This window comes from Thrips palmi, unplaced genomic scaffold (assembly GCF_012932325.1).
Source record: "Thrips palmi isolate BJ-2018 unplaced genomic scaffold, TpBJ-2018v1 HiC_scaffold_16, whole genome shotgun sequence".
NCBI classification, from domain to species: domain Eukaryota; kingdom Metazoa; phylum Arthropoda; class Insecta; order Thysanoptera; family Thripidae; genus Thrips; species Thrips palmi.
In genome coordinates, this window is record NW_023144625.1 from 14,199,408 (window position 1) to 14,213,307 (window position 13,900).

The 13,900-nt window shown below is 44.9% G+C and overlaps 3 protein-coding genes across 6 annotated transcripts; 1 reads left to right on the top strand and 2 right to left on the bottom strand.

Moving 5' to 3' along the window:
* Window position 1: 1 nt before the first annotated feature.
* LOC117642788 (ADP-ribosylation factor-like protein 6-interacting protein 4) lies at window positions 2-1,578 on the top strand. Its single transcript, XM_034381331.1, has 3 exons — window positions 2-333; window positions 419-1,029; window positions 1,101-1,578. The coding sequence occupies exons 2-3, from the start codon at window positions 431-433 to the stop codon at window positions 1,231-1,233; spliced, it is 732 nt and encodes a 243-aa protein (XP_034237222.1). The 5' UTR covers window positions 2-333; window positions 419-430; the 3' UTR covers window positions 1,234-1,578.
* LOC117642784 (protein Mo25) lies at window positions 1,323-6,300 on the bottom strand. Of its 2 annotated transcripts, none has more exons than XM_034381323.1 (7): window positions 5,177-5,446; window positions 4,942-5,060; window positions 4,684-4,852; window positions 4,442-4,606; window positions 4,246-4,350; window positions 3,974-4,165; window positions 1,323-3,887 (listed from the first exon to the last, which is right to left on the bottom strand). In XM_034381323.1, the coding sequence occupies exons 1-6, from the start codon at window positions 5,444-5,446 to the stop codon at window positions 3,983-3,985; spliced, it is 1,011 nt and encodes a 336-aa protein (XP_034237214.1). In that variant the 3' UTR covers window positions 1,323-3,887; window positions 3,974-3,982. The 2 variants fall into 2 exon arrangements, with proteins under 2 accessions (XP_034237214.1, XP_034237213.1); XM_034381322.1 differs by lacking the exon at window positions 1,323-3,887 and adding an exon at window positions 6,144-6,300 and having other exon boundaries at window positions 3,983-4,165; window positions 5,177-5,488.
* A 185-nt stretch (window positions 6,301-6,485) lies between these two features.
* LOC117642786 (plasmanylethanolamine desaturase) lies at window positions 6,486-12,708 on the bottom strand. 3 transcript variants are annotated; one of them, XM_034381330.1, is made up of 5 exons: window positions 12,599-12,708; window positions 10,102-10,727; window positions 9,682-9,893; window positions 9,376-9,594; window positions 6,486-9,301 (listed from the first exon to the last, which is right to left on the bottom strand). In XM_034381330.1, exons 2-5 carry the CDS (start codon window positions 10,262-10,264, stop codon window positions 9,041-9,043), a joined length of 855 nt encoding a protein of 284 aa, XP_034237221.1. In that variant the 5' UTR covers window positions 10,265-10,727; window positions 12,599-12,708; the 3' UTR covers window positions 6,486-9,040. The 3 variants fall into 3 exon arrangements, with proteins under 3 accessions (XP_034237221.1, XP_034237219.1, XP_034237220.1); XM_034381328.1 differs by lacking the exon at window positions 12,599-12,708 and adding an exon at window positions 10,887-11,018; XM_034381329.1 differs by lacking the exon at window positions 12,599-12,708 and adding an exon at window positions 10,916-11,004.
* Window positions 12,709-13,900: the final 1,192 nt, after the last annotated feature.

The window sequence follows — 13,900 nt, forward strand, 5'->3', positions numbered from 1 at the left end:
CCTCACCCTCCCCCTCTCCTACTCCATCTCCCCTAAGATCTCCATTTTGCTTCCTGTCAGTCTCTTGAAAAGACATATAAGTCTCTTGACACCACAACTGTTGACGTTCTTTATATTTAACTCAGTTGTCCTAAAAAAAGTGACCTTTCAGTATTTGCATGTGGTCCGCGAGGACCCTGAAATTTATCGTCAATATATTTTGGATACCTAACCTTTACCTCATGTTTACATGGGCCAAGGCACCCAAGTGCCTCACCGCCGAAAACTGACCTCTGGATTGACAGCATTTAACCCCTCATTATCATAATAACGGAGACTGAATTCAGTTCGTAGGTGAGATGTAATTTTCAGGGCTTCTTCTGGTCTCTATCCTTTTCTTTCTTTCATCTGTAATTAGTTGCATTCTTGTTTTTTGCAGTTACACTCTGAGATGTCAAAGAAAAGATCTCACTCTCCTTCCTCCAGTGACTCCGAGTCTAGTTCTTCTAGCAGTTCTTCCTCATCATCAAGTGACAGTTGTCAAAGAAGTAAACGGAGCAGAGATAGAAGTCGTAGCAAACATGACAGAGCAACTTCCAGCACGAGCCGAAAATATGATTTTGAACATTGCCATAAACTAAAGGACAACCCAAACCAGAAGAGTAGAAAGAGAGATGACAGTAGCAGTTCATCATCTTCATCTGATTCTGATGACCAGAAGAGAAAGAAGAGGAAAGAACAAAAGAAAATTAAGAAGGAAAAGAAAAGGCTGAAGAAGAAAAAGAAAAAAGAATTAAAGAAAGAAAAGAAAAAGTTGAAGAAAGCTGCCAAAAAAGCTAAGAAGTTAGCTAAAAAGAATGAAGTGAAGGTAGCTGTGCCGGCTGTGGCCATTCCTACAATCTCTGCCCCACCATTGGGCCCTGCACCTGGACCCCCAATTCCAGAATTGTCCGACCGAGCAATGGCTATGAAGCCTATGACCAAAGAAGAATGGGACAAGCGACAGCAAGTCATCCGGAAGGTGTATGATGAAGAGACTGGAAGACATAGGTATGTATTCAGCAACTTAGTTTCTATCCTTTGTCAAATAAGGTTGGTTGTAATTGTGTTCTGTCCGCTAGATTGATAAAAGGTGAGGGTGAAGTACTTGAAGAAATTGTAACTAGAGATCGTCACCGAGAAATCAATAGAAAAGCAACAAAGGGAGATGGGGCTTACTTTTTAGCCCATCTCAATTCGAAGATCTCAAGGTAATTAATTGTTATTTAGATGTGCAGAACAGAAAGTTAAAAATTTCTGAGATGCAGGTAGATATTTTGTGGGTGAATAAAGTTCATTCACTGTCAAAATTAATTTGTTTTATACATACATTATACAGTTAAAATAAAAAAAAAATTATAACAGTATTTACAGATTAAAACAAGCAATGCAGTCTAGCTCCACATGCAGTGCTGAATCTTACACTTGAGCCTGTTTGATAATCATTATCATACAATGGTTGATTATGAAAACAAAAGTAATTGAACCTGTAATAAGGATTTAATTGTAATATTGAAAGGCCTACGTAGAAGTGAAAGACAACTGAGTCATAACTTTAAATTCTTTTTTTGCTTTTCTTTTTTTTTTAACAAGCCAAAAAACATGACACAATGTAGATTTTTCAAATTTACTAGTTCACACATATATCGTAAGCTACACTTCAATACTTCTTTGACTTTCGATTTTAATCAGAGCTATGGTAATCTTTCCAAAATAGAGACCTGCAATAGTCAAACCAAAACGTACAGGTTGAAAGTTCAAAATGAGTTCAGCACGGCTTGATTTACTTCAGCTCTGTACAAAAAGTAGTTTGCAGTCAAGTTACAGTATCACAAAACATTCAATCCAGTCTACAGGATGCTGCATTAACATCACTACGATATATGGTCTTCTCTGTTCATAACATAACAATCAATCACAAGAAAGATGTGTATGAATGAAAGGGATCTAACAATAAAATGGGTTACAATAACCTCTTAAAGCTCATCTAACTCTCTCACTAGAAGTATTCAGTGTTGCTACAGCTACGGCATTTTAACAAGTAACAACCCTGACTTACTTATAAAAGGGAAAAGAAAAGGGGAAACAAATCAAAGATAAAACATGCTAGAGTAGCTGGTCTAGACCTTGAAAGGACACAAGATAAACAAGAACAGGTATGACTGAAAAATACTATATTATATAAATTGATCACAATGTTAAGAAAATATGATAAAAGTGACCTTGATATCCTGTTGAACATAAAAGTTGGCTCCATACAGAAAAGCAATGAAGTTGTTTAGGTAATTTTGAAATTTAAATGTTTGGACAGACACATTAAAATCCAATGCAGAGTTTGGGCCACGGCCATGGAAGGCACCAAGAGCATGTAGTCTGCAGCTCTCTTATTCTAGGACAGTAACATCTAAGAAAATAGCTTTATCATTTTTTTCTTCACTAGTTCATATCCAAAGGATAATAGCTATCAGAATATATAAGATTTAGTCATAGGTTTGATCTAAACCCTCATAAATTACATCACACAATGTCATGACCAATGAAATAATTTAAACTGATTTATTTCCCACATTTGTTGAGAAATAAATTAGACAAAGCATCAAAAGTTAACGACATGTAGAATGATGCACGAAATATTTCTGATAAGGAACATATTAGACCAAAGTGCGACTTTTAACATGGTAGGAAGTATTTCTTAAAGTCAAAAGTTGAACAAGTTTTGAAAGTGGTTTGAGGGTCTATTGCATACTCATAAACTTGCTTCTTATATAACAAATTCAGGTGTACTAGGTCATGCAGTCCATCCCTGACCATTATTACACATTCATACCACATTTCTAAACAAACCACAAAAAGATTTTTACACTTTCCCAACAAGTGATTCCAGTGATTCCTAGACACGGACAAAACAGACCCAAAAATTTCCTGGAAAGCAACTTTTTCACAGTTAAATTGCCCTCAGCTCCCTTGTGAAGATAGTTGGATAGTTAAACTGTTAAATACCTTGATAGGTGCAAAGATACCTTATCAGCGCCTGCGCCAGGTGAGAAACTTCAGTCCACTAGATCAAGAACTAACTTCAAAGCAAATAACATGATGGATCAAAATGCACGTTTGGAGTGCTTGAAATTAGATGAAGTTCCTGTGGTCTTTTTGAACTTCAGGGTGTTTTAAGTTCCAGGTAAGTTCATAAAAGAGAAGTAGGTCACAGACAGATTATTGTCAGATAATCCAAGAACTGTAGTATTGCTTCATAAAATCTGGAGCAAGCTATCCTGCTATAAGAAATGTCCAAAAAGCTAGTTTTACGAACAATGTCTACATTTACCTTGGAGAAATTCAGTTGAATTACTGGAATTAAAATATGAGTCATTGCGCCACAATCAACTGATGATAAAAAATATTGGTCAAATTTTCACAAAAACCATGAGAATACTGTTACTGCCTATTAATTAAAGTGTGCTGACAGAAAGTTCATTGGCTGAAGAATGTGAGGAGCAAGGTTACCTCTGGAAAACAATGCACTCAATGAGAATTACTTGAAGTATCAAGAAAACTGAATAAGAGAGGGCATAATAGCCTTGCAGATATCCTTGCTTCCCACCAACGTTAAAAATCGGAAAACACCCTGATACTCAAACTAATTTGCACTACAAAACAACTCGATACAACTCTTTTACACTGTAATAGTAAAATTTGGTTTAGGGCAATGTTTTCAACTCAATGCCCAATCACATTAACAGTTCAGAGTGCATACCTCAAAATTAAAAGAAGGAAAAGTTACAATGCCTCTCAAGCAGTTTCTTCTTCACTCACAAGTGTGCAAAATGCTGGTGATGAAATTTTACATAAGAATGTGAGGTTGGGCAGTGCTGAAAAAGTAAAAGGTGTTTGATGGATGATCTTCATAATTTTTTAAGTGAACAGTAGATTGGTTAAATTTTGCTTCAAACCTTACCTTCTGCACTTAGTGATCAGGCAAGGGTTTCAGTTCTTTTATTTGCTTGATGAGATATGCTTTTTCATCATTAAACTGTTCATCCTCTGAACGGTCTGTATGGAAGCGTGTAAGGAATTCCACCAACTTGTCTTGGTTGCGGAGTAGAATTTCCAAAATAGGTTTTGGTTTGTTTGGATTTGCTACAAAAACCTAAAAAAAATGCAAAATATTTATTACCTGTTTACTGCAACACTATAAACTATACAATTCAAGACAAAACTGAACTGTACCTTAAAAACATGGAAGGCTTCAAATTGGATGTTTCGAGACTTTTCTTTTAACATGTTCATCATGAGTTTCAAGTTGTCTGGATTTGATATATACCTAGTCATCACCTAAACAGGATAGTTGAAATCAGCATGATAATTTATAAATATTACATAACATCAAAACAAACATTAGTGACATATCCATAAAACAACTAACAGTGAAATTGTGCCTGTCAAGGAGCAGTTCTCCAAGTAGCTTGAGGGACTGTCGACGGGTAACATAGTTTTCTGAATTGAGAAGGCGCTGGTAGTGTGAAAACACTTTGTCATAGTTCAATTCCAGAAATTCAGCACAAAGCATCTTGTGACGGGTAAGAAGTTCCTATTTAAAAAAAACAATATTCAGTATTTCCAGTTCAAATGGAGTATGCACACTGATAAAATAAGACATATCTTAACCTTAAAGGTGGAAAATGCATCTGATGCAATATCAAATGTAGAAACTTCAACATATCTAAAGAAGTTGAAGAAGTCCTCAGAATAGAGCATTATCTTAGCAAGAGCTTCATAGCGAGCACATTCACGCAGCATAGTGCCACAATTCAAAGCAATTTCTTGTTGCTCATAACTGGAAGAAAAATGGAGAAAAGAATTATTATAAATAAACTACAAAGAAACAATAACGCACACAAAATGGACTAGGATTAAAGTACTGACCCTCGCATTAGAGTAAACAAAATTTCAGGTTTTGTGCAAATGTATTCAACAGTTGGAGATCGAGTACCGATTTGTCGCCGGAGAATATTGTTGAAAACTTGGGCCACATCTTTTTTGCCCTACAACAGAAATAAAACAAGGATTTGTCATGTAAAGGACAGAGATAGAGATAGTAGAGATAGGTATAGTATATACCAGTCACCAAAATTTATGCATTTCAAAAACTAATTTGTACCTCAAAGTCTATGCGGTTTAGGTTTTGTATGAGGAGAAGCAATAAATTTGAATTGTACAGCTCTTGTGCAAGCTGAGCCACCATGATATCCGTTTGTGGTTCTGCATCCGATGTGCCATAAAGCATATTCTTCATGAGAAGAAGGTTCTTGCTCACATCTTCTTGAGCCTTCTCAGCTTTTTTATCCCCACGCTCTAGAGCACTCACAGCCTCTTTGAGTGCTTTGACTACTTCAGCTGGACTTTTCTGTGATTTTCCGAACAGAGGCATTTTGGTGATTGTTTAATTTCAGAGGCAGTTACTGTAGAAATCCTGTAAATCAGCAAAAGGACATAATTAGGAAAGGCAGTCCTTGTTGATTGAAATTGGAAAGAAACAGAATTAACATCACATTGTAATCAATTTAAGTAAAAAATTGATATGTATTTTAAACAGGCCATGGCACTCATGGCATGTAGCCCACTTCTTTTTTTTTCATTGAGCTGTCTGAGAGTGGAGTCTTTGTAAACGATAAACAAAATATGGTTACAAGAGATTAAGATAGTGGCATACAACAACAGAGAACAATAAAGGGTTGATAAAATGTTTGACGTAAACAGATTGGTTAAATACAAAGATAATAAAGGAAAAAATGTTAAAAACAAAAACTTTTAAAAATAAAACTCAAAGGTACGGATGTGTGATCATGAAAATAAGGTGAACCTAACCAAGGAAGTGACGAACTTGACATTGGTACATTTAAAAGGAAAGACTATCAATGACAAACTCTCAGATGTAAGTAAACTAATACGTAACACGATGAGACCAAAAAAAGCCTCCCCACCAAAGGGAAAACTATTGCAATTTGGGCGGAAAATTTCCACAATCGCTAGGCTTAATTCTGGCCTACATATTACGACGTTAACGAAAGAAGATTGAAGTCCTTTAAAGGCTCGTACGCTAACTGTGTGCTTCCGCTTTTACTTACGAAATTAAAGGTTTCAATCATCGGATCATAAACATTCAACAGCCCTCTCAGCTGTGTTTTTCAAGTTCACAAGACAACAATCTGTCCTCGACCATCACAAGTACCTACACTCTGCGCTGCGCACTGCCAGCTCTGGCGGGCCGCTTTTAGCAGTGGTGGCACAGCCCGAGCTGGCAGTTTCTGACAGAAAAAACAAATGACAAGCTCGGCCATTGCGCGGGACGTTTCAAAGCGGCGAAACCTCTAGTGCTGCTTTCTGGCTGCACGAACTTTAATCTGACGTAAGTTCAAGCCTTGAGTTGAAGGAGCAGATGTTCAGTAAGAAAGCAACGAACAAAATGATTCCTGTGTTCAAACTTTATTGTATATATTCTTCATCATGATGAACTATTTTAAAAACGGAATCAAAGCAAATTGTATCAAAGCTTATTGTTTAACAACATAACATAACTAAATACATTTACCCTCTATCGCTTAGATAAACTCTTGCAAACCAGCAAAGGAAGCTCAAAATATTGTGCCAGAAGCATTTAACATGCGGTATTTTAAAACTTATATCTTTGATCAATTACCCAAGGTTTGATTTCATCACAATCTAATTGGTATAAGAATGGTTTTTCAAATTTGATTTTTGTTGAGAACAGACTCGTAAGTAAAATATGTATAAGAATTAAAATTTTCAAAATTCATAGTAGAAAATAGTGGATGATAGGTCATGAAAATCCAAACAAACTACATTTACTAGGGCAAAAAATTAATGTAATTGAGCTGCCGGTAAAGACCTTAATTTTCTTTGTTGAAAATTTTTCGAAGGACAAGTTACAATTTTTTTTACATTTTAGTAGTGCATACTTCTTATTGGATTGAAAAGATTTTTTTGTATACAGAGAAATGGACAAACAAAAAGTGTAAGTAATTTTAAGGAACTGGGCATAGAAGTATTTTTTATACAACAAACAACAATGTGCACATGAGTGCACCTTCCTATGGCCCAAAATTATCACAGCTTAGAGTAATACATACAATGAATTTTCAGGTAATACATATGCACTTTTTACCTCTTACTGACCACTTTTTAAAGGTGTTCCTATTTATAATTTATGTGTGAGATGCAAATTGGTGCTACAAACGCTACATACTAGCACCATTAACTAAACATCAAGGCGAAATATCAACTGATTACATTGCCAAAGACTGGTGTCATAGAACACTTGTGGCTACAAAAATCATCTAACACACAACACATATTAGGGCCTGCCCGTATCATAAGTGCATTCTTTCTTCTCTTTGCTTGCTGCACTTTCATGAGGGAACCTGACAAAGAAAGTAATATAAGAATTTTGGTCTGAAAAGACAAACATTTAATATTAAAATTGCTTAATGGATGGATTATTACATCAATGCGGGTGCTTCTCTACAAAGGAAATAATCACACTGTATTGGTCCCACAATGCAGGTTCGTCTCCCTGAGAAGAACGAAAAACTCTCAAAGACAACATTGTTTCATGATAAAAGTGCCTCACTGTACCATTTTCACGTGTTTTGTGACATCTTCGTGAGATTTTTTTGACAAAAATGACCTAATCTTCTCTCTGGACTGTTGAGAAAGTACAAACTGTCCCTTTCAGTACTTAGTAGAAAAAAAACTTGTGCCTATGAGAAGGATAGGTCATACTAAAATTATTCAAGTCCTTGTGGAAAAAGAAACGGTTTTGTGTTGGTATTGTCACTTCATTAGCAGTAATTTCACCATGACACAAAACTTACATTACCGAGGAGATCAAAATTAATATTCTCATCTTTAGAGAAAATTTGTTCTTAAGTAGCTACCTTTTGCTCTCATCCCTTTGTTAAGCATTTAGATAAATAGGAAGGAATTGGGAAGGAACAACCAAATCAGATGATGGAATTCGGAAGGGAAGAATCTACATTGTGTCAGATACAGAATCATTGATGATGCAAGCTTTTCAACAACCCACATACCTTGTAGAAAAAGTTTAATATCAAAAAATAATGGGTATCTTGTCATGCATTCCTTATTAAGCTATATTAAGACAATGTACTTTGCTTTGGCAAGACACACACTCACACTCACTCTCTCTACATCTCTCTCTCTCTCTCTCTCTCTCTCTCTCCATCTCACACCTTGGATGATTGATAAGTGTTCCTGGGACAAACAATGAAACCAAAAGCAGAAGCAACATGAGCGTAAGAAAGTGGCATGGAAATATTTATAACCAATTAGTTCTCAAAATAAATAATTATTTTCAGAAATTTTTCGTGCAAATAAGGAAAAAAGGAACGGAAATAAATTCCATTTATCAATAAAACCGCATTGTAGACTTTGTCTGAACAGACGACTATTTCACACAACGCTTCACTATGCTAAGGCAGGACGGCTCAAATAGTCAGGCAGCAGAGAGCAACAAATACACCTTCAAACCATATGTTTTCAGCTGGTTCTTAAATAGTGACTTGAACATTATATTTGTTATGTTGTTGAGCAAATTGTATCCTTAGGCTCACAACTTAGGTCACAAAAATTAATTTTGTTGAAAACATATTATCACTTTGCACCTACAAAAAATATAGGTACAATACTCTGGTGATTATCTAATTCAGAGAACATGTATGTAAGGAGATCACAAAATAAATTTCTTTGGCTAAACACAAAATTGAAATGAAGCACAACTTTGATATATATAAAATATCTGGAGTTAATCCAAAGAATTCCATTAAACAGCGATAGCCGGAGATAAAACTACAATATTAAAAAATTAACCATGTATTACTGTAAAAGGAAGGAAATTCTTTGGCTTTGTAAAGCTTGTGCATTAAAAAAATATGTCAATGTGTTATTTGAAAACAAAAAACTTCCTTGACTTGTAATTTACTCCTTAAGCTCTCTTTTGTGCCCATTTGAAGTCATCAGTTCTTGGTTTGTACCCAGTAAGAGTAGTTATTAACCACTCTAAGAAAGGCCAAAAGTTTAGTTTTTCTAGAGGCCAGTTTAACCAGCCAGTTGTGATACAGAAGTAAGTTTCATGAGGTGCAACATGGTGAATGCGATGATGGAGGCGTGGCAAAATTATATGGTGATCTTGCAGCCATATGACCCACCATGGTAAACCAAAGTACGTGTGTGACCACTTGTGTATCTGTGAGAAAAACAAAATTGTTGGTGTATTTTGATGTAAACTAGTCCCATTTATGTTAACTTAGCTTGTCTTACCTGGTTTGTCATAGCTACAAATACCGCCAAGAGGAAGAGGTAACATGTCCATGAAAAAGTGTTTTGCACTTCTTCATTTGACTTTGTTAAAAAGTCCCAAAGCATTCTGGCAAGACAAGGAATAGTAAGCATAAAATTGTCACCATTTGTTTCGATAAAGTCATGCCTTGTGATGGATGTTGGGTCAATATGGTGTTCTCTGAATGGTCGCAAAAAGTTCTGGAAGAGATCACAAAAAAAGTTCATGCACAAACTGTCACAGCTCCCTAGGAGCTGTTTCCTTTTCTCATGAATGATGGAACATACCTTTCCAATGATAGGTAGATCCACAGAGCACCAAGAATCTGCTCCCCAATGAACTAGACCAGATGCAAAGTCTGCCGTTATTATACCGCATAGAGCTGCAAATACTACCGTGGTCCACCGTTCCATTTGAAAGTGTCTTAAAATGAAAAAAAAATTGGCAGCCATCAAAATAAGGCACATATAAATGCTAAGAGTTTCTTGTCGTCTTTTTCCTGAAATATAAGAAAAGTATATTATAAGATTTATCTAGTTTGACATTTAGATAGAAGCAGCAGTTAAGCAGCTTTGGAGCATGATCCAAACAACAATATTCATTCCATCCTAGATGATATGAAACAGCACTGGAGTTACACTACCCCATCTCACTGCCAAAACAATTCTTTGTTTACAGGCAACACTTTGTTAAGGTGAGCAACTTACCTGTGCTGTAGAGCTTGGCCAATTCCTGTGCTCCCTTGTGGTATGGACCCCATCGTGGCAAATTTTTCTCCTCTTGACTCAATGCTGAGTTCTCATTGGGGTCATCTTCAAGCATGGAGTTCTCCAGGATGTGCCTGTCCGTCTTGAGGGATTCCATGTCCATGCCGCCACCGAGGGCTGCGGGGTCCTCACCCCGCCGTGGCCCCAGGCCGCCCCAGGCCGCCCCAGGCAAGACAACCACAGCCACTGCCTGGCAGGCGGTCCCGGTCCCTGGCTTCCCCCCAGGGCCCGCAGGCCCGCAGGCTAGCTGGTGCAGCCTGCACGGGCAGCGCGGGTTTGGGGTCGGGCCTCGTTCGGAGTCCCCTGGCCGCCTCTGTCGGACGACTGCGGCAGCGACGGTCCTCCTGGTCCTGGTCCCGGGGACTGTGGTCCTGGTCCTGCCCCGCTGAACATGAAACGGCCTGTGCCTCTGCCTGCTCGCCGTGCCTTGGGCCGTGCCGAGACTGTGCCGGGGCTATGGCTCATGTGCGGTGATAACCAGAACCAGACAGAGGCGTGGACAGTGTGGACACGGCGCGGGCAGGGCGGGGGAAGGCACTGACGGCACTGAAGGCACGGCGTCCATCCTGCAACAACCAACAGGTCAACGCGCGCCAGGCGGCATGCGACCCCGCCGCGGCCGCGACGCCGCGACGCCGCGAGGAGGCGGACCACGGAGCAGCCCAAGTATGAGGCCATCAGGCTGGCCGCGGCCTCGGCGCCGAGTCCGCGGCGAGCTGTCTCACCGTCATTGTCAGGGCACAACACGACGTACACGTTCACGTTCACGACGCCCTCCGGCTGCACCGCGCACGCGCTCCGCCCACTCGTCGGCGCCACTGAGGCCAGGCCAGACCGCGCGACCGCGCACACACTGCAACACGCCGCGTCTGGCGGCCTGGCGGGGCGGCCTGGCTCTTCGCTTATTTACAGGCGACTTGTCGTGAGCTTGTGTTCTTGCCGCTCGCTCGCCGCTGCCGCGGTCGGTCGGCTCGGGCCTACGGGGCCAACCCTCCAATCCGATGCAAGGCAGTGACTTCCTCGTCGCCCGTCCCTCCCTGCCTTCCCTGCCTGCCCTCGGACCCCGCGGCGCCGCGCCCGTCGTCCCGCGCACCCCCGCCAGCGCCCACTCCGACCGCCACCCCTCCCCTCCCCGCCGCCCCGCCGCGTCGCGCCAACCCCGACCACGCCCCCTTGGCGAGCACGAAACGCGGCGCCTGCGAGTGCGAGGGGGAGGGGGAAGGGGAAATTGGGCAGGGGCCGTCAAGGGGGCGCGCGCCCTGCCTGGCTGCCCTGCCTGGCTGCCCTGCCTGGCTGCCCTGCGCCGCCCTGCGCAGATCGAGCGAAGCGGGGTGCCTACCGCCAAGGAGCGACGCGGGCGTGTTGGCGGCGCGGCGGCGCGGCTGGGACTCGGCGGGTACGGCACTACGGCACCCGAGGGGCCCACGGCCTAAGGGAGGCCGCTCTGTGTGTGTGTGTGTGTGTGTGTGTTGCGGTCGTAAGCCATGCCGCACGCCGCGCGCACGCGATCTCAGAGGACACACTTTCTGGCCCGCGCACGCAGGGTCGCAGTGCTAGGGCAGTGCTAGGGCAGGCCACCACCACCAGCAAGCCAGGGAAAGAGAGGGGGGGGCTTTTTTCAACGCTCGGAATTCCACTTCTTCGTGCCCCCGCGCGCGGACTCTGGTCGACACGCCCCCGGGCCGCCTTCCTGGACGTCGCGGTCGAAGCGCGGCGGCCGAGGTGCCAAGGCGCCACGGCGGCCTCACCTCGGCTAACCGCTAGCCAGCAAGCTAGCCAGCCCCTCGCTCCCCGCGTGCCCTCCGATTAATGTGGGGCTCCCCTCCGGACGGCCGGCGATAAGTGTGGCGCAGCAGTCAGCTGTCGCGGCGGGGCGGGACGGGGCGGGGCGGGGCGTGTTCGATTGCCCCTAATAGCAGGCCGGCGATCGGGGCGACGGCGCGAAACCCAACCCCGGCAACACCACGACGCCACCACGGCGTCGCGTAAAAGCGTCGCGCGGCGCCAATGTAAACAAAACGCAGCGCGGCGGCGAGTGGGGCGAGTGTGGGTGGGCCAGTCCGCCAGCGCTGCACCGCACCAAGGGCCGCCCGAGGGCCGCACCCACCCACCCCTCGAGCCCCGGGACAACCTGTGGTCGGAGTGGTCGCCAGTGAGAGAGTGGAGCAGAAGAAGGGCAATCCAGGCACGAGGTCACCCCGCCTGGCCCCGGCAACCCCTACCTAATTCACTCACCCCTGGCCAACACACACCGACACACACGCGCACACACACTGAGAAAGACAGACGGACTGGCAACGTCCCTCGCCAACTCGCCCACCGCTCTGACGCCAACCACCCCCCCCCCTTCCCGCCCCGCCAATCAGTGCTCGAATTCGAAATTCGATGCCAAACCGTATGGCAAAGTCACTGCTCCTTACAGAGCAGTCAGTCTCACCCAGTCAATTAGTAGGTCTGTCTGTCGGGAACTGTCCGGAGCCGCATGCCTGCCGCACCAGTGCCGCTCTAGAAATTTGTCCCGCGGGTCGAAAACACTAAAAGGCCGGGCCTGCCGCAGTGCCGCGTGGGGCGGCGTGGGGCCGGTAGTAAAGATAAAGGCGCCGATAAGTTAAGTAGGTAGGTTCCTTCGCCTGCTTCGCCACCACACCCTCCCCCTCCCCTGCCGTGGCAGTGCCGTGGCACACACCTTTCCACAGTGTTGCGCGCTGTCGTCACCGCGCCTCGTGGGGACCCAAGGGCCTACCCAGGGGCTTGCCCAGCCCGAGGGGACGCGGCGGGACGCGAGGGCGAGGGCGTCGGGTTGGGTTCGGACGCGGTGCCGCGGTTCGGCCAGGTGCGCGCGGCGTGCGGAGGGTGGGCGTCGAGCGGGCGTCGGGCAACGGGCAAGCACGGCGAGCTAGCCCCGCGGCAGCGCGGCCCTGGCGGCCCTCAGGGTAAAGGCCTAAAGGCCACTGACTCGATGCACTGCCGATGGGGCCCAGCCACGCCAACCCCCGCCCCTCCCCCAACCGGCCGAACCGCGCAGCCGTTGTCTGGAGGACATAGGCCTGTCTAGACTGCGAGGCGCAACTCGAGCACGCGGCAGGCAACGCCGGGCAACGGCAGGCAACGGCAGGCAACGCCGGGTTGGCGGGTATCGATCACCGCGATGGTGTCCGCCACACCTTCGCACATCAACTCTCCCCTCCAGCTGGCCGTGCTGGCCGTGCTGCCCCAGGTGGACAGGGGAGGCGCCGCCTGCCCCGCGCCGCCGCGCCCCCAACGCAGCCTACACCAAAAGTGGCCCCATCTGTGCATTGGATCGATCGCACACGACTACTTTCCGTTAAACGAAAGTGCAAACCGTCATAGCGGTGGCGCGGCGGCGCGGTGGCCGGGACTAGGGGAGCGTCCCGCGCGGACAGGGTCGTGGCGGCGGCGGACGCGGCGGAGGAGGTTGCCGATCTTGATTTACTCCATCAGCTCACCCGGTTGAGGCCGGGCCCGTCAATCGGAGACCCGCAGAGACCGGGCAGGCGGTCAAGTGTGCGACAGTCAACAGCCTCCTCCCCCTCCCGGCCCTACGCGCGCGCCTGGTCTGGCGGTGTGCCGGCCCTGCCGGCTTTCTGAGAGCCTCCGTTCACCCAGAACAGTTGGCGTCGCCCGTGCGCGCTGCTTAAAGGGGGCAAGGCTGCCGCTGTGCCTCTCGCATGCGCCTTTCCGAAGCGCCGGAAAGGTAGGCAACACACGGCGGGAAAGT